The 21,108-nt window shown below is 35.1% G+C and overlaps 1 protein-coding gene across 1 annotated transcript in view; it reads right to left on the bottom strand.

The window, feature by feature from the left end:
- Nucleotides 1-21,108, bottom strand: part of RIMS2 (regulating synaptic membrane exocytosis 2) — a 446,152-nt gene that overhangs the window by 370,905 nt on the left and 54,139 nt on the right. The window contains exons 2-3 of the mRNA XM_059865145.1: nt 14,167-14,199; nt 13,682-13,768 (exon numbers count right to left, since the gene is read on the bottom strand). Coding sequence (XP_059721128.1) covers nt 13,682-13,768; nt 14,167-14,199 — 120 coding nt within the window. The remainder of the gene's footprint in view (nt 1-13,681; nt 13,769-14,166; nt 14,200-21,108) is intronic.

The raw sequence follows: 21,108 nt of genomic DNA, 5'->3' as shown, positions 1-21,108 counted from the left end.
CAACTTCACCCAAGAAAACTACACCAACATGTTTGATGCTGAATAATCACCACCAGAAGTGGTGTTTGCAATTATTTCTGATGCACCTTGGTTTTGAACTGTGTCAGTATTCTTACTGTAAAAGTTGAACCAATGAAGCCACATTGCTAGCAGCACTCTAGGGGGAGAGCCTCTTGAAAGTTTGCCAATTCTCAGAAGACTTATTTTCCACACTGCTCATATTTTTAAAGTAGCAGGAAGTAAGGCCAAAACACAATTTACTTTTTCCATGCTAATATAACTTTTTTTAAATGAGGAAGGAGCTCAGTGAGACTGATGTTCTCACCTGCAGGAGGGTTTTTTTTAAGTGAACAAGGTGTGTAGTGATTTCCCACACACTAATTATATCTAAATCCATGCCTCCATACCTCCCCTTTACTGTAAAAGTGCACTGAATTCAAACTTCGCTTCTCAGAAGTAAAATATGTCAATTTAGGTTGCAGCAGTATTTCTTCATTTAAGATTAAAATTATTTGATAAAAAGTATTTGGTAAAAGAGAATAAATTTTTGCATCAACAACTGTATAAATAGTAGTAAATCTAATACTATTTCTGGCAGATAATGCTTGAGTTCTCCAAATAAGTGTAGTTGTACAAAACCACCCCAACTAATCAGTGTCAGAGAGAAGATCAGAATTTAATCCTATATTGAAATCCTTTAACCTCTTAATTAAAGCCTATTAATTAACCATTAAGAGCTCAGAGTTACTGGGTATACATGAGGGTTGTAAGAGAATGAAGCCAGGCCACCAGCTGGCCTGCTGCCCATAACCCCACGGAGTGAAGGAAGCAGCAGCAGCGGGGCCCAGCAGCTACCAGAGGGAGCAGGGACACCAACAGCTCTGGGCATATCTGTTTTCCTACAAAGCTGGAGTACTGTTGTAAATATAAAAAGATTGTATTCACATTTGTATTAGCACAATTGCACTTAAACAAGAAGAATAAATCTTAGTTCGGCTCCTCATCAAGCACTTATTTTCCTGCATTGTCGTTCTTATTTTCATGCATTTCATTTTTTCATATTTTTGATCAGGGCAGATAGATTACCATCTTGTAATGCTGTCGTATAAATTTCTGAGAAGTCTTTTTTTCCTTTTTTTTTTTTATAATAATATCTGCAGGCCTAATCCCTGAGTGGGTTCAATGCAAATCAAACTTGGCAGATTCTGGCAGAAGGAAACCCTTACTTTATTAGGTGATTTCCTTTTTGCCCTTTCTCACAGAGGTACCCTCAACTGCCATGACTTTGTAAAAAATCTACTATCCTAATTGTAGACATTGTGGAATAAAATTGTGGGGGGGTGGCAGGGAATTATTATCCTCCCTACTGCAGAATGTGGTCAATTCCATCATGTTCAAAATCAATTGCCATTCTTATTTTGTATGTCTTTTGTAGGCAGGACTGACCAGATATCACTATTCTAATATGAAACAATATCAATACAGATATATTTCCAATTTTTTCTGCTATTGTAACTAAGCTGCTACAACAGAATCTTTGTAACAGTCTGTTTCCAACATTGGAAACCAGAGCTTTCTTTAAATATGGACACCCAAAGAAGCAGCTTATTATCTCTGCATCTTACTTTCATCTCTCCCTGGCCTCTGAAGGTAGAGTCAAAAGAGAGGCAAAGGCATGGCTGTGATCACAGGCAATACCTGAACAAATCATCAGAGGAGATAAAGTTGTGATCCTAGGATTATCAAAACTCGTCCATGTTGCATGTCTAAGCAAAGAAAGAATATTCATTTAGTGTACATAGGTAATTAGTATTGTAACAGCTAGGAAATGGGAAATGTACACAATGGAGTCCCAAATCCATTAGCTAATCTTTTAAAGAATAGTTTTCAACAGAACACATAGCATCATACTTTCTTAAGAAATTCAATATAGATACTCTAAAGAGAAGAATGCAGCACTAGATATGACGAAATATGACTACAGGATGCTTGCTACTTTAAATTCACATTTAATCTTGAAACAGACAACATGCTGCTGTTTCTGAAGTAACCTGTTAATCAGATTTTTGTCATACAAATATTAGTTGTTTTCACCCTGTTGGTGAACACTGCACTAGAAACAATAAAATGTGTTTAGCTCTTAGGCACATAACTGTGCGGAAGGGTGTCCACAACTGTTCCAAAACTGTTTTCTGACATGGTCTGTATACATGGATAAAGTACACCTGAGATTAGAGGCCTGACTCTCTTCCAGCTGACAAAATCAAAGTTCTCGTTGCTTAATAGCCTCACACTGAAACATGAAAATCCATTTCCTACAACAAACCTGTTCTTGCTAATCAGCTGTTGTAACAGAGAGTATACACATGGATGCAAAACTTCCTAAAGGATGAGAAAAAAGTGACATGTGGAAAGAGTATCTTGAGTTACTCATCAGCTTTCAAATTTGAGTAATTCAATCACGTCAGTGACAAACCAAATTCCAAATAGGCCTTCGTAAAAACTGGATTTTTGTTTCTGTGACAGTGCCATTTTTTGCTCTGTGAGAATCTTCACCGTCTGTTAATGTTATTCATAGATGAGACTTTGTACCCAGTAGTATTCCTCCTCACCCCAGGCTTCTGATCAGCTCACTCTGGCACCATCTGTCTGTGTCTGTTCTGAGTCCAAGATACTCCAGGAGCCACATCACTATGAATTTACTTTGACTTTCTCTCTATACAGAATATAATCAGAAAAACATCTTTTGGAAGAGATAAGTAAATTTCCTTCTTTTTAAAAATCAATATTGCTTCTTCTGTAATCACAGAAAGCACCCATGAGCACACAAGTAAAAGCAAATGGGAATGATGACGTTGAAAAAGTAAGGTACACTCATCTGTAAAATAGAAGAGCTGATGGAGGGTTTCATGATATAAATATTTTCTGGACTGGCCTCCTTTTGGAGCATACCTGAATGTTCTGACTATCTGTTCAATTTTCCTTAAATCTCTAAAACCACAGATACAGTGAAGGCTACCATCACATAACAAAAACCTTCTGGTGATAAAAGACGATTGTCTCATCTAGTATGTCTTCTGTAAGTAAACATGGCAGAGCTCCACATCCTGTAGTTAGCCTTTCTAAATCAGTCTAATCCTTTCCTGCCTTAAATAAGGGAGAATAAATAGACACTTTTTTCCTCTAGCCTTGCTGCCCCCCAACAACTCTTCAATTAAAGAATGAACATTTAATTATATTTTTTATAATTAATTGAGAAAATACTACAACTATTCCTTATCAAAGGAATAAAACAAGACAACAGTGATAATAACACTTTACTCATCTTCACTCTGAAAATTGTACCACAACCACTGCAAATACATCAAAATATAAGCATACAACTGAGACTAAACCCTCCCAAAGACAAACACAGCATTAACTCACAGGTATCAAATTAACAGAAATGTTGTAGAAGTTGGGAGTTTAAAAGCATGTAACTAACATTACTGAACTTTCATTTGAAAAGCTCTGCAGCTGGGAAGCCTAATTGTATTTTCAGCAAGCCTAATTGTGTTTTCTGACTCCAGGGGACAGGAATTCCCCAGATACTGTTGACTGACAGCTCTGGTTCTGCTTTCAACCTGCAAGTAAGCAAAAATACCCACTGCTAGTGAAACTAAGTATGAAAACCATCCCTGTTCCCACTGGTATCATCAGCAGCTGAACGTGCCCGTATTAGCATTCAGCACTGCCCACAGCTGGGTCATTTGTAGAAGTCATTCCAGAGGTACAAACTAGTCTCAGCACCAGCATTAAGCAGTAAACCTTAATATATATGGCTTAGACCACACAGGAAGCCTTTGTGAAGTACCAAACACCTTCAGTATGAAGAAACTCCACTGAGTTAAAAGGTATCCACCAGATCCATGTCTAGAGATACTGGCACTAACTGTTTCAGAACTTGCTTCCTGGTTCTGAAATTTGGTATTGGTCCATGAACCTCATTGCTGGTTTTCCAATAATTCAATCCAATATCTTGAGGGTATTTATGCAGTATTTATGGTTTTATAATTGATTCAACCATGGTCACTGAATCTCTCCACTTTCCTGAATATTTATTCAACATTTTTCGTTATGCTCTATTGTGATATCTCTACCTGTGGTGCAAAATAGAAATATTTAGAATATTTTAATATCAAATTACTGTTAAATAAAACTACCCTTTGAAATCTGTTTTTATTGCACCAATCACTACTGATTTAAGAAGCCTGATGTATTTGATACAAATAGTTAAAAGTCATCAGTAAAGCCACTTAGCTTGTTTCAGGAAATGTTATTTTTTACTACTAAATAAAATTTTATACATCTCTGACTTCAAATTCGTCATCAGAATTGTCTACAATTCATCTTATTGGATGAATTGTCTTCCCAATTCATCCAGTAATTTAAAAACTTCTAGTTATTTCCAGAATTTTTTCAATCACTCAGTAGTATGTACAGCAGAAGAAATGGAGGTATCTTCTGTTCATTTTTTCTTACTAACAGTTTATATGGAAAAAAACCAAATCAAGCCAAACCTGGGATTACTCTGGGATAAAGATACTGCTCTCCAAAAACTATACAAGTTAACACCTTTACATTATTCATACCCTTATTCATGTGTGATACCTCAATAACCTCAATATCCTGGGGGGTTTTTCCTCCTTAGTAAAAGCCATGCTGAGTTTTTCCAGGTAAAATGTTGAAATGATGAAATAGAAAGAAGGAGATAAGGAGAAATATATTGAGGAGAGGTACCAAAGGACTTTTTTGATCTACAGCCTCATGCAAATGTCTATAGAATCTTCCCTGGAGAAAGTAGCTCTTAACCTACAATACCAGGTGAGCCTAATTACAAGTATTGAACACTAAAAAGTTCAAGTCAGCAGTTTTCATTTAAAAACAGAAGCTGTGATGCCAAAATAAGCCCAAGTCAGCCACAATTATTCTTCCCAAGTGATGAAAACAGACACTTGTATTTCTGCTGTCTTGTATGAGTGCATCCTGAACATACTCTTTACATTTACAGTATTATGAGGGTGGCTGCACAACTCACAGAAGCATGGCTTCAGGGAAGAGAGAGATCAGTTCCATTAAAGTCTAACTAGTTCCAACATCCTTTGATTTTATGATTCTGACTGCTAAGCTTATTATTTTCCCTTGGAAAATTCAACCAAAAAGAAGAATACTAACCCATAAGCATCTATTTCAACATATTTTTAAACTAGATAATGCATAAAACACTACAACGTGTTGATCTATTCTCTAAATCCAATAATATTAAATTAAATTTAAAATTTTAGAATACAGAAAATACTGACAAAAAACAAATATCCATGGTGAGAAAAACTTTAACAGAGTGGAGCAGCACAGAGAGCCAAAATGAAATACATTGGAAACTTGCCAAAGAGAGATAAGAAAATCTTTAAACTAGAAAAATAGTAGTCTTGAGTTTGAAGAAATGGTCTATGAAAACAATTTTTCTGTTATTAAAAGGAATTGTCTCAACTAACTGACACCAAGAAATCATATACATGAAGCACAGCCTGGCTGTACATTCTGGTTTTCTCTGTTAGGTTTCAGACTAGGATTCTGTTTGTGCAGGAAGGCTCTAGAATTGCTGAACTCCCAAGCTTCCCTTCAGCTTCAAGCACTCTAACTGCTGTTCTATAGCAGAAAGTTTTTGTGCTGAGCTTATATTGCTCATGGGAATATTAATTCAAAATGAAAAATTACAAGAGGGAAAATAATGGCATAAAGCATGCCATGCAAAGTGATTCAGATAATATAAACCCCATGGAAGCTCAGATTTTGGTATTTGCTATGTTCACAACGAGAATCATGAACCTGACCACAATTCATCAGCATAATATCACACATGTATTTTTTATTTTCTATCCAGTTATGAGAAGACAATTGTTCCCTGCTTGAAGAGAAATGCAAACATATTTAAAAAGCTGATGAAATTTTCTACCAAACTAACAAAACATAAGAAATAGAAGACATTCTCTTTTTCTTTCCTTTTGCTTAGTCTCTGCCAAGTCATCTCCATGAATGGGACTAAGAGATTATTTTATCAAAATAGATATAAGAAAGCTAAGAATATGTCACTTATTGCAATACTTCCTTGGTTAAAAGCAAAAAAAAACAGTTATTAAAAAGTTACTTCCACAAACTTGAATTTCTCTCAAATTGACATAAATAAAAATTAAGGCACCATGAATGGTTAAAAATTTACAGATAATCCTTTAAAAAAAACTCTATGCATCAAAGCAGCTGTTTGTGCACTGAATAGTCACTTCTCATTTTAAAAACCAAATATTTAATTTAGCAAGTAAAAACCATGTTATGCCACTTCTTGGAATAATCTTACTTGGAACTAGCAATGTAAAATAGGGTTCACATCACTTCCACTCACAGAATACAACATGCCCAGCCATTTTAAGGAGAATGACATTAAATTATCATGAATAATGTAGAGCCAGTAGAGCACAGAAGCTGGGGTCTGATCTTCTCTAGAAGTTTTGACCTTCCAAATATCAAGACTTGATAAATCATATAAATTGATGCATGATTTTTAGCATCAATTCTTCACAGAATGAAATACACAATTCTTCTTCGGAAAATAAAAATTAAAGCATTCATTAGGGTTACAGTTAATGCCAAAATGAGTGTACAGCCTCTATGTCTTGCAAGAACACCTTTTGCCTCAGTCCTAAATGTTGCATTTGAAGCTGAGTTTGCTGTTTGGCTGCAGGCTTAACGTGGTTTCCTCTCATGATAAGAGTATCACTTCTGTCTTGTTTAAGTTAAGCTTAAGCCAGCATTTTCTAAATCTATTTGCTTATCTCATTCAGACAACCTGTCATCCCTCTAGGGGTACTGTCTATTTCTTTTGGAAAGCAGTTCAAATCAGGATGTTGTCAGCATATTAGTAGTGCCACAGCCTGTGACATTCACAGACCCTGAGAAATTGCAAAAATTAGAGCGAAAATACTTTCCACAAAGCTTTTAGGAGCAGTTCTATGTTAATATATTGTCTAGTAATTATCACCTTACACCTTTATGCATATACATATGGAAACACTCCCTTCATCAATCATATGTTTTACTACTTCTGTTACATAACACAAAACATCTAGAGATTTTAGTACACAAAATAGGTCAGATATAGCTCCAATTCAGCTCTACCTTATAAATAAGTGGGTATTTTCCTTCATTATTCTTCTATCCAGTTTATTATATAAACACAGTAATGTATATAAACACAGATTGTGTCACTTTGGGGGACTTTCACCTTTTCCTTGCCCATAATGCCAACTGCTGGCTGGGTAAGTATTTCTGGTTATATTCTTCTTTATATATGCAAGTCTGTTTTTATAACTCCAGATCCTCAAGGAATTCTTCATTATACCATACTACTTGGTTTTTGTTTTAAGTTTAATTCTATCTTTCACAAACAGACAATAAGTTTCTTACATTTTCCCTGATCTTTTTAAAATTCTCTATTAATAAAGTGTATTACTAAAATTTATTAATTTTATTAAAATGCAGCATCTCTTCCTTTTTAATTAACCATATTCAGTGGTTCTGCTGAATTACAAATCCATGTATGTTTTAGGATTAAAATAGATAAGTTGGGTTAAAAATAAGAAATATGCTTCTTATGATTATTATATTTGCCTGTTCCATATTTATTATTTATATAATGATTTATACACGTTTATTAGCATGTCTGCTGATAAAACTTAGTTCTACTATATCCATAGAATCATTAAGGTTGGAAAAGACCTCCAGTATTGAGTCCAACCTCTGACTGAACACCACTGTCCAAAATAAACCACTGCGCCAAGTGCCACATCCAGTCATTCCTTGAACACTTCAGGGATGGTGAGTCCATCTCTTCCCTAGGCAGCTTCTTCCAATGCTTAACAAGCCATTTCTTCACTGAAAGGGTATCTTAGCCTAATAAGCATTGTGAACAATCCAACCAACATAAACAAGTTTTTCGCGTATTAAATATTTTGACAAAAATGTCCAGGGCAACCATACAGTCAGGAAACTATCATGTCATGCTGCAAATGGTAAATTTAATCGTCTCAGTAAGAGATGCACAAGCCATCAAAATGACATCAGAATGGCCACAACAACAGAAGTTGTTTTGGTCCCTCATATTTACTATATTAAGGAGACAAAAGCAGTTTCATTGTTAAGAGGTATTTTGTGGATTTCTATTTTATTTTGCAAGAGCTACAATCTCCCTGTATTCTTTTTTTTTTTAATATATACTTCAAATTACAATTTTAACTCCTTTACTCTCTGTTTTCTTTCTATCTATCTTACTGCCCAAGAAAATACAGCAGAATGTTAGACTTCTCATTACTCCAATGTCACAAGTATTGGCTGCAGAGACCTATTTTTCTCTTTCCAGAAATTATTCTTTCAAGTAGAGTGTGTTGTTTTTAACAGGTTCTATAAAAAAGCAGCCTGAACAGGAACTGCACTGACTGCAAATAAACCCACTGAGTATATATATAGTGTAAATTAAATAATTGTTCATGTGGGCTTGCTATCACATGTCCATTAGATAATTTGAAGACATTCAAAACTACCTCATGGTTGGCAGACATTCATTATGCAGTAAATTTAGAATTCAAAGTTAATGATCCATTGATTTCTGTTAAGTATTTGAGAAAAGTCAATCTAGTTTAACTAGAATTCATAGGAAATTCTTATCAACAGAAAATTTTACTATTTTGCTGGTATGGTCTACCACAATAGAAAAATTAATTTAATTTACAGAAAAATATGCCAGAAAAGGTTTTACTAGGTATCATCTTACAGTAATTCTCAGTCTTCATTTCCTTAAGTGTAACATGACTTCCAGAAAAAACATAAATATCTATTTATTTACAAGCCAGTTTTAGCAAGAAAAACCTCTATGTTGTGCTAAGCAATGTACATTTTTTAACTTCTCCTAGAATTAGTCTAGTGAAACTACAAAAAGGCCATAAAATAATGTATTTCTTTTGAAATTATTTAGCTATGAAAAGCATTGTGTTTCATGAATTTTGATGCTGACTGTATTTTGTCTACTGTTCATTACTAATGTGCTCATAACTATCAAAAAAGGAAGAGAGGCTCAATTTCTGCTGACAAATTCAATGATGGACCTCCTACAGTCAACCAAACTTCCAGTCTGAAAATAAACAAAAATGTTTATGGGAAAAGGCATAAAACCCACCATCTTTTCAATATTTGGATATCTTTAAGCAGCAAACATTAGAAACTTTCCAAAATCACTACTTAAAAACACAGAGCACTCATATCTAGAATACTGTGAGACTGATCACTGTTAAATAAAAAAAGATCTGATTGGGGTTTTAAAAGGAGATAAGACAGAAGCAGTTCCTATCATAGAAGGAAAAACTCTGCAGCTTAAACTGTATGAAATATAATAGACTGCATGGAACATAATAGAAATGTCTAAAGGTTATACATACTATAGATAAATTATATAACACACACTAGCATTTCCCATTGAATATATCAGGAAGCAGTTTTACAACAAAAGGGTGACATTTTCTTTATACAGACAATTAAGTTGAAGAATTCATTTTCACCAAGTTCTGAAAACAAGAATATAAGTAGGTTTAAAATAGGACTGCAAATAACTGTGGCAAACAGATTCCTTATTGCCAGGGAATAAATCCAGCAGTATGCATGCAGCCACTGCCTCAGGAAGTCACTAAAATACCTGCATCAGAACCATTCTATGCACACCCTTCTCCTTATGTGTATTCTCAGGTATTCACTGCTGAACTCTGCCAGTATACAATATTGCAATAGTGGAATCTTCAGTGCCTTCTAGCATGGGACTTCCTTTATTGTGATTGGAGATTAACACCATTACATAACATTCCAAGATTCATGCTGAAAAAAGTTGTAAACCCCAAGTCAAATCCTTAGGCACAAGACCACCACATCCTAAAGAGGAACAACCTGAATACACCTTTTACAAAATATATGCCTTATAAATATGAAGAAATAAAAATTGGTAGGCTGATTGTTAAGCATCAAAAACAGTTGCTTCAGGGGCCAGCTAAGAATTTCTACTCTTTAAGGATTAAAATTGGGAAATATTTCAAACACTCCTGATAAAACTCACGAGGAAGTACACACATGTTGGAGATAGAAGTATTCTTCATCAAGCCAAGATATGCAAGACCACTCTCAGTATCAGAATGATCACAGAAATTGGAAGAGGTACCTAACATCTGCAGGAAGGAAAATGTCACTTCCATCTTGAAGAAGCATAAGGATCTACAGAAACACCGACTGGTCAGATCTTGATTCCTGGTAAAGTGATGGTTCTCCTACCCTTTGTTCAGCAAAGCCACACCTGGAGTTCTGTGTCCAGTTCCAGCCTCCCCAGTTATAGAGAAACATGGACATATTGGAGACAGTCCAGGAAAAGGCCAAAAATATAGGGGCTGAAGCATCTCTCACATGAGAGAGACTAAAAGTATAGGGAGGAGATCTTACCAACAAATACAAATACCTGAAGGAAGGGTGCAAAGAGAATGGATCCAGGCTCATTTCAGCAGTGTCCAGTGACAGGATCAGAGGCAATAGGCACAAACTGAAGCACAGGAAGTTCCCTTTGAGCAGAGAAACACTTTTCATTCTAGGGGTGACCAAGTACTAGCATATGTATCTCTTACCCAGAGGTTTTCCAGAGTCTGCATCCCTTGATATACTCAAAATCCAGCCACACATAGTTTTAAACAATGCCCCTAGGTGATCCAGCATAAGAAGAATGGTTGAGGTTGGAAGAAACTTCTAGAGGTCATCTTGCTCAACCTTTCTGTGATTTTGTGGTAAAGAACTCATGTCCAAGAGCATCAGACTAATCCTACTTCTGTCTATAGGCACACATGGTCAATGGTTCTACAAAAATACCTTTTCCAGAGCAAAAGTGAAATCTGTAACATGACACCTTGTTTTCAGACACTACTAACTCCTATTCTATTACTCACCACATTTTGTCCTCCCCAGATTCCCTGTAAATAAGCTTTTTCATCAACAAAGTTGGACAATAAGTATATCTAAAAATTAGACTCAGATATTGACAGTGATTTCAGGTGGAAAATATCCCAATATGTATGAATAGGTAAAAATTTCTAGAGATATTTATTCTTCTCCCCAGTGTTCCACAGTCCTCCCCATTAAAACATTTTTTTGCAAGCTGTTAACGTCAGAAAAATAAATAAAATTTAAAAGCTGCACCATTAGTATTCCTGTTCAATTTTCTCCCTGAATGTTTACAATAATCACGAAACAAATCCTGATAATTAACACATTAATGAAATTATCCCAAATAAGCAGTGCTGGAAGACACTTTTAAAAGTCATTTAGTGCATTCTCTGGTTCCAGCACAGGATCAGCCACACTTGTGTCTCCTCTAACAGGTATTTGCCAAACCTGCTACTTCAGATTTTCACAGCTTCCAAACAAGGCCTAAACAAAGTATGCAAGCATTTTACGTTTTCTTTCAATTACAAAAATTCTCCCTACCAAGTTCTGTCCTCCCTAATGCAACTTAAGTTTATTCCTTTCAGCTTCACTATGAGATGAACATGGAAAACTGATAATTTCCTTTCACTTGTCCATCTCCTTCATTCCCTGGGATTTTCTTTTTCGGAGGCTGAATTAACTCATCTGTTTGATTCTTTCCTAACACGTACCACGGTTTTTAGACATCTAATTATTCATTCCTATTAGTCTCCACTGAATTACAACTGCTCCACATATTTTTTGATGGGTATGCTATTCCAGGTGAGACCTTACCAAAGCCTAGCAGTGGGAAAACTTCTTCACAGTGCTGCCTGGGTAGTGTCTGTACATTCCTGTATGACATTAATCTCTTTCAGGATAATGGCTACAGCTCAACTAACATACTATTAGGGCTTTCTGATTCTCTGCCAAAGAACATTTCCTTACAATTTTTCTTTGTCCTATGTCAACCACATGAACTAGCCCTAGAGAATATCCCTTTGCATTTTTCCTTTTGAGTAGCATCATAACATCATAACTATTGCTTGGGATTTTCAGGATAATTTTTTAATATAATCCTGCCATGAGGTGTTAACACAAGACTGGGAGAAGTGTATCTAAAACATCAGTGAGTATAGAAATTACTAATTTCTTAGTTTTATAATAAAAACACTGAACAAAACAGGTTCCCAGAGAGGTCACCATTTGAAAAGATCCTTCCATTCTAACAGTAACCATTTACTAATATTTTTGGTTAACTATAATTCATCTGTTTACACTGCCCATATAGTATTTTAATTTTCTTGAAAGCCATATGCTTCATATGTACAACACTAGAGAGCAGAACAACTTTTACTGTTAAGGAAATTGGGAGTAAAAAGTACTGTATAAAAAATGTAATATTGCCAGTATCTAATAATAACAAAAAAAATCTATTAATATGTGCACAATTTTATAAGCAGTTAAGTGACAATATCAGAAAGAGAGCTCAGAATAATACATTACTTTACAGAATATCAATTTCATGTCCTATTTTTCCATTTTAACCCATGAAATGTTTTCACCATGTATTCTCAAAAAACATCACAGCTTTCATGACCCACAAGTATGAAGAGCCACTTAAATACATATATTAAAAAATAAACAAAAATTGACTTTGCCTGGGAACTAATTAGCAAGTTAAATGCATGCTTTAAACCAGTTATGCATGAGTTCAAAAACAAACATTTTTTTTATCACATGAACTTACAATGTATAAAACTCTAGAAGAAAGAAGACAGAGCAACTTAACTGTTTAAAGCTCAAATAACATCCAAAATACATTTTAGCAATTTGAAAATTTATAATAATGAATATTTTTAGCTTCTCTTTATGAAAGGAATATTTTCCTCTCCATGCTTTAAGGTCTTCTCTAAGACACAATGTCCTAGCTTTGCCAGTTTCTGTCAAAACTTAAGATTTTCAGATAGCAAAAAAAAAAAAATCATATAAAAGGTTCACAGATGAAATACTGGCTCCATCAAAGTCAAAATTTCCTCCACTTTGATTGACCCAAGATTTCACCTTATATCTGTTGAAGTTCTGAAACTTTACAGATATTCTAAAAGCATGAAAAAAATGACATGATATTTTCCTGGTCCTTAGAAAGCCCTTCTGACATATTATGTAGATTCATATAGCATTCTATGCATGACTCAGACCACGCATGTGCATAGACATGCTATAAATAATGCTACATGTCTTATCATTCCAGCTCCTCATGCACAGAAAACACATCACATCACCAGAAATTTCATTAATTTCATTATAAGGACAGACAAGACAAAAAAAAAAAAAAAAAAAAAAAAAAAAAAAAAAAGACAAGACAGAGTAGCAGTAACTCCTTAAATTGTACTCTAATGCAATCACTTAAGTTATGATAAGGAGAGTAAGACCTGATTTTCAGTTTTCCCTTTGCAAATGAAGGGCTGGAAAGCAAATGGTGCTCAGCTTGTAAAATGCTCTCACCTGCATTTTCTAAAGGGGCAATAATTATAAACATACTCTCCATGATGTTCTAATGCTATACAGATGTTACTTAATCTACAGAGAGCAGCTTACTTACGTCTGGGGCTCCTTTTCATTTTGCTGTTTTTGCTGTGGTTGAAGAACGTTATTTACCAGCTCAGTGATCCCACTAAAGGGAAACCACCTGTTTAAACAAGCAAATAATGTGACTGAATAACCAATAAAACCACTAGTTTAAATGCTTTCTTATCCAACATTAGTAGAAATAGACAGGCGGAAAAGCTAGAGCCAATGGGAATGTGAGCTGCAGAACTAAAGAACTAAGTCAGCCACCAAGGGTGTAAGGGAAGTTCTACAAGTCACCAATTCACAAGCAGGTAGCAAGAGCCTACATCCAGCTAACGTGTGGATGGAGTAAGAAGCTACAGGCAGCTCTCTTACAAGCCAGTCAGGAAGCAGATGACAAACTACCTGCAGCCTATCAGGTATCAGTGAAAGCTAATACCATCAAAGGTGCAGAGAGCAGAACATGGCAAAGGTAGAAAAGTCAAGCCTAGTGCATCTTGAAGATACTTTACTTACTGTGTCGGCTGTGGTTTTTGCTCTTCTTTGACCCTAAAAAGATAAGTTTGCACAACTGAGTGCAACATGTTGAAAACAACTACCCTGAAGTACTAAAATCTGTATAAAATGGAAAAGGAAAAGTTCCTACTTTGTGTTGAAAGGATTTCCTTTAACATTTGTTGCATGTTTATATTAAAATGTACTATGGACTTATTTCCATTTAGTTTTAAAAATGGAGAGTGCCAAGTATAGAAAACTTTAATATGTTAATCTAAAAATTAAGTCAGTAATATTCTTTATCTGACTTCCAATTTTTTGCACATAATACCATATTAAAATATTTCCAGCAATACATTCAGCTACAAATACAAAGGAAGGTGCTTTGATTATGTGAACTACAATCTATTTCTTTTTTATTCACCACCAAATTGCCTGTCATAGTTCAAGGCGAATTTATAACATGTAATATGCTATTTAAAATGCAATATACTAAAGTAATAGATTAAAGGAAAATCTGCATTATATCTATTAAACTACAGTGATGCCAGAACCTGAAGACAACATAACTAAAAACTAAGAAAGGAAAGCTAAGGAATTTTACTCATCAGTGAACTTTACTAGGACTTTCTTAAAGAAATAACTAAATAATACATACAGTAGGTCTGTTTAGTACTGATTAATAGTTGTCCACTGTCTTAAGCAAAATATTCCATCTAAAATACATGCTTTAACTTAAACAAGCAAGCTGATGTTCTATACCAAACCTGTGCTGGTTTCATCTGGGGTAGAACTAATTTTTTTCACAGTGGCTGATATGGGTGGTTTGACTTTGTGCTGAGCACAGGGTTGATATTATAGAGATGTTTTTGCCATTGCTGAGCAGGGCTTACACAGAGCCAAGGGCTTTCCTGCTTCCCCTACTGCCACCCTGGTGAGGAAGTTGGGGGTGCATGGGAGGTTGGGAGGAGAAAGAGCCAGGACAGGTGACCCAAACTGACCAAAAGGATATTCCAGACCATGTGGCACCAATCTCAGTAAATAAAGTTAGGGGACATAGGAGGAAGATGGGGGGAGGGATATCTGGGGTGATGGAGTTCCTCTTCCCAAGTAACTGTTACACCTGATGGGGTCCTCCTCTCCTGGAGATGGCTGAACAGCTGCCTGCCCAGGGGAAACAGTGAATTAATTCCTTGTTTTGCTTTGCTTGTGTGAGTAGCTTTTGCTTTCCCTATTAGACTGTCTTTATTTCAACCCACAAGTTTTCTATCTTTTACCCTTCTAACTCTCTCCCTGATCCCACTGGTGAGGGAATGAGTGAGCAGCTGCCTGGGCCTTGTTTACTGACTGGGGTTAAACCTGACAAAATGCAAGAATAGAGACATTTACCTACAGGAATATTTACATCCTCTAATTGCAGGCATTGGTCTTAAATATCAAGTAAGGATCTACTTTTCCTGTATGTTCAAAAACCCAAAAAGGTTCCTATATAGATATTCTGAATGTCTCTCTATAGAGAACACTCTCACCTAACTAAACAGGAAGCACAGGCTCAAAATTTTAAGTGGGTGCTCGGTGTTGCACATAAAAATAAAGTTCACCAAAATACCTCCATATCTCATCCACCATATGATATGACAGGAAATAACTCCATAAACAGGATTCAGTGACTACATAAGATTTAAACAAGTGAATAATGAGAAACACTAATATCTCTCCAAAACTGAGTACCGAAAGGGAAAACTGTCTTCTAGCATGGTTTTGCCTCTTCAGCATTTTGGAAATGTATATAAAAAATAACATTACAGTACAAAAAACAAATAAATAAATAAATAAAGTCCACAAAGCAGGTATATTAAACAAAAAAGAAAAAAAAATAAAAACAAAAATGTCACATGCCATTGCAATTCCACTCTACCATGCACCTTAATCATATTATTATCTCTAATCAAGATAATCCACATTTGTTTTTCAATGTAGAAAATTCAAAGCAGGAGAAATGAGAGGGTTGGGAAATCAAAGCATGTCCATACTTTTCTCTCTAGGTAACTCAGGCTATTTAATTTAAAGCACTATGAGCCTTAAGGCTCACAGCTCCGTGGTCAGCTGTGAGGAGAAAACTCCTAGATAACAATTCAGAGTTCTGAAGTTGCCTACACAGAACTAGACACTGAAATGTGACCTCCCTGACAACTGGACATTGAAAACTGAATATATCACAAATCTAGATATTCCTTTCCATACACAATTTCCAAACATTTGTACTCCACTCTTATATTACTTCATTGTGAATTATTCTATTGAACTGAACAAAGGAAATCAAAGCCCTTCACATAATCAGATTACAACCAACATCTTTCCTTTGGATAGTGACCATGGCCAATCATTTTTCACATGTGGAACTGAGATCAAATTACTGTAAGATCCTAAGTGTGTAGTTTGAGATCTTTGGTACAGTTTTTCCCAACAAGATCTAGCATATTTACATTATAGTACATATATATATGGTGGCTTCAATTGCACTGCAAACCCTTGGTATTTTTGAAAATCTTACAATCAATTTTTAGTTTTGCACCATCAAATAAAATGCATTGTCCATTATCAGACATGTTGAAAACCTGCATTTAAAATTAATTCCTCAGCATTTGTAGGGAACACTTTGTTCTAAGTCAGGATATGATATGACCCTACAATTCAAAATATCTCCCCTACAAATTAATCTTTTTGCCTCCTAGAATTCTGTCTCATTCCCTATCCACTTTCCAACACTGCAGTTATGTGAGGACAAGAGCTTCCATTATTATATAACAGTGACGCATTCCTCGAGCACTCTCCATACATCCTTCAGTCCCTGGATTAGGAAATTATCTTCCTTGACTTTATAATGAGCATAGAAGACAAAGTACAAATTCAAAATGAAATTATTAAGAAATTTATTGAATTAATAGATTCTACCATATGATTTTAAATTACTATTAACTTTGTGGATCAACAGGCCTGAACCCTTCAGGTGTACAGCCAGGTATTTATCTTTCAAGGTCAGAGAATGCATACAGATTCTGGATCTAAATCCAAAAACCACTGACTAATTTCTGCTTCTTTTTTTCCAAAAGACTTCATTCAGATGAAATTACAAGTTGTAGCAACTGATAGAAATAATTATATATTAGATGAAATGCACTGAATGTATTTTTAGCATTGCTGTGGTTTAAATATCTTTTTCTAGACAGAAAAGGACGAAAGAGACTCCAGATAACTTGAATTCTGTCTACATGTACACATACAGTTGTATTTCCTTTGGTTACAAGAGCTGGTTTGTGTTTCACTGGATTGTGTACTCCCATATTTATCCATTGCTTTCAAAGATAAGGAACAAACAATTACTTAAAAGTGTCTTGCCAGGTCAGCAAACCCCCAAACTTCCATTTTCTCAAGAGACCAACTGAAATACCCCAAGCAGTATAAATACATTCTGCTCCTTCCAGGCTACCTGTCTTCATTTAACCTTCCTATGTCTTTTCAGTTCTATCCACTCAAAACTCTACCAAGAACAGTGCCAGTTCTCATTATTCACTAGAAGAAAACTCTGATCTAAAAACACCAACAGGCTGCAGATAATGTGTCTGATCAACAGTAACTGAGACTATGTATTCTAACAGTGCAGAATACTAAGTATTTTAACACCTATTCTAAAACATTAGAGGAGTTTGAAAATTTTGTCACAACTTTTTTATTTTTTAAAGATCACAACCTCATACACTACTCCACTTGAAAACAAGCCAGCATTTTTCTACTTGCCAATAGTATTTTTACACCTAGTACTTTGTTATGGGGAACCTTTGCCCTTTGAAACATACACAGCACCATTACTCTTGTGTTCCTCTGCAAGTCTACACAGTCCAAGTGCCAGACCCCTTTGATCTTTTCCAGTAGCTGGAATCATTAAGCTAAATCTCAAGTCTCAGTGAACAGTTTTTGATGTTAGATCCTCTCCGTGCACTAAAAATTTCCTCAAAGATTAAGGCTATTCCCACTGGCACAGGGAATGAATATGAGAACAGAACAGAAAGAAGAGGCAAGAGAACAAGAAAAATGGAAGCAGAAAACTTAGTAATGAAAACATCAATATAAAAATTATTATTATCCCTTTAAACTCCTAACATTTTTCTATTTTACAATCTACTGCCACCAGTAAAAAAAGCTACTCTCTAAAATCTACTATGTCAAAACCATAAAATATTTTTTACACAAGATGCTTTGGAGACAGGTAAACTAAAAAGCACTCTGTTACCAGAGCTCATCTCTATTTTCACATACATGGATGCATAGCCACAAAAACATAGGGGAAGAACTCCAGTGCCTCAGTCAATGAAAATAACCCTTAAAACAAACTCTACACCTCCTAGATATTTGTATTAGTTCTATTCAAGTGATGTTTGGGGAATCTGTATTTTAGAATCAGCCATCCTTGGCAGGGATAAATATCATAATATCTACCTCTAACCCAGTAATACTCCCAAGATTCACAACTTGCCATCCATGGACCTACAAGCACAAGGAGATCTAATCTGCAGAAGTAAACTGCATGTACCTAATGTCTCCTAGAAACACTGTGTGGAGCACATAGCATAAAACAATACATAACTCTACATCAGTTTCATTTAGAAATGCTACAGGCAAGTAGCTTCAGTCTTTTGCTCAATAATAGCCTACGTTTTCCATATTTCCTCACCAGCTCAGTGGGCTAGGATGGACCAGGATGGAAGTTTTTTCTAGCCCTTTTTGTTGAAATTGAGAAGAATGGAAAAGCAAGTCAATCTTTTGCTTGAAACTCATCCAAGAAAAAAAAATCTTAATTTATTTTATTATTACTATTAATGCTGTAATGTTGCTAGTATTAATTAAATGAAGCTGTTGATGCTTCTAGAGTGGTTATTTTTATTAAATATATCGCCTAGGAAATCCAGAGAGTGAGACACTTATATGAAATGTTTAGGTTTAGAGAACGTAGATCCGAATAACAAAGCAGGATATCTGTGAAGTAGTCTCAGTGAGCAATGCATGTTACACTAAACTTGATTAAGAATCAACATAAGATTAAATATTAATGCACCAAACTATCTGGTTTTCCTAAAGCAAATCATAAAGGAAGGATGAGGGACAGTCTCAGATCTATAAAAAGACTTGTCACGTTTTGCTTCCTCTGCAGATATCACACTGACAGTGACCTCCAGCTTTGTTCACAATAAAGAAATAGAAATAATTGAGAGAAGACAGCAGCAAATAATTTCATCTCAAACCCAGATTTATATTATATGCAATAAAAATCTGTTAAGCTGCTATTTTTCAAATAAAAACAGCAGCAGGAGTGCTAACTAGTTCAAAACCAATTATTATGTTATAAGGTGAATTAAACTGAATACTATTCTCAGGATTAGTATTTTAACTTCTTTGCATTCCAGATCCCACTAACCCAGAGGACAGTACAGAGGCACAGCTTTCTCAAGAGTCAAGGGGCCAACATCTTTGAAGTGTTCTCTCCCTCTTCAATAACTATCCACAATGAAGACAAGATTTGAAATATTCCAGAATTACTTCATAGTTAGCAAATGTCTTTTCAATGCAGAACTAGTGAAAAGATTTAAGGAAGGTATGTAATTAGCTTTCTCTGGAATTTACATATTCCCATTGTCATAGTATATGAACATAATAATCTCTAAAAGTATTTACCATTGGCAGTATTTCTTAATTTAGAACAACTTCCTCTCCTGGAACTTATACCCTTGAAAATGGCACTGAAAATAAAACAGATTTAAAGAAACAATGATAAAATTCTAACCTCCCTTCCCTCTTGCTTCCCTGTGTCTTCCATTATTTCTGTCCAAAAAATTGCCTTCCATGCATAACTATATCCAAACTATTGTGGAGATACCCATTCCCTCATTTTAATTGTGCTGAAAAGGAGAGATCATCAGCTCCAGCAACATTCAGACGTTTCCACCACCCTGTCTTAGAATGTAAGGTCCATTAATCCATTTTCCTAGATTGCCTGCTGTGGACTCTTTCTTTTTTTTTTCCCTAAATCTTCATAACAGTATTTCAATTATATGCCCTGCACCAAATGAACAAAAAAAAAAGGATTAGTTGCAGTGGCTGCAGTGACTACACTCACACATTGGAAGTCAAGACACAACACAAGTACAGTATATAACGTTGCCAGCATCCACTCTTGACAGAACAGGGGAGTTAACACAGACATACATTCAAATACAACCAGCTATTTTCTTGAGAGGGCATCTCTACAGATTAATTAAGTTAAATTATGTAAGTACATTTAACTCCAAGAAAGGAGGTCAAACATAAATCCATGCCAATTACATAACCCTAAAATACTATGTATTACTGAATTGATTCTTTGCATTGATTACCCTATTGATGCTATAAAAACATAGACATAATAACATGCAGTTTAACTATTTTGATCAAACTTAAATTCTTTAATTTATATTACTGTTCCAAGTGTTTTATTAATTTAGAGAGTATAATCAGTTGAATTGTGAAGGATCATATTTTTGAAAACAAAGTAATGTCTTAAGGAATATTTTCCTGAAGATATATGGAGGTGAGTTTACTGTAATTTTGTTCTGTTTGTAACAAACAAACCAGTAGTTTCCAAAAAAGCACTTCCACAATCAGTAGCTCAGTGGTAATTGGATATTTGATATAAGTGAAAAGCAGGTGGAGAAGTTGGGTACTTGAGCTAGAAACAATATCTGGTAGACAGAAAAAATTTAAAAGCTACCTAAATCCAAGCTTAAGAGGTCAAACATTCCTTGAAATCCAAACTAAATTTACCTTAAAGACATACAACAAACAACACGAAGGCACCATACCTACTTTACAGATAAGCACCAACATATGCATGCTCCTGTATAACAGTCTAAGCTGAATGAGCTCCCTGAA

Source organism: Haemorhous mexicanus, chromosome 1 (assembly GCF_027477595.1).
Source record: "Haemorhous mexicanus isolate bHaeMex1 chromosome 1, bHaeMex1.pri, whole genome shotgun sequence".
In the NCBI taxonomy this organism is placed as follows: Eukaryota; Metazoa; Chordata; class Aves; order Passeriformes; family Fringillidae; genus Haemorhous; species Haemorhous mexicanus.
The sequence above is the reverse complement of the archived record's forward strand: the minus strand, read 5'-3'. Positions and strand labels throughout refer to the sequence as shown.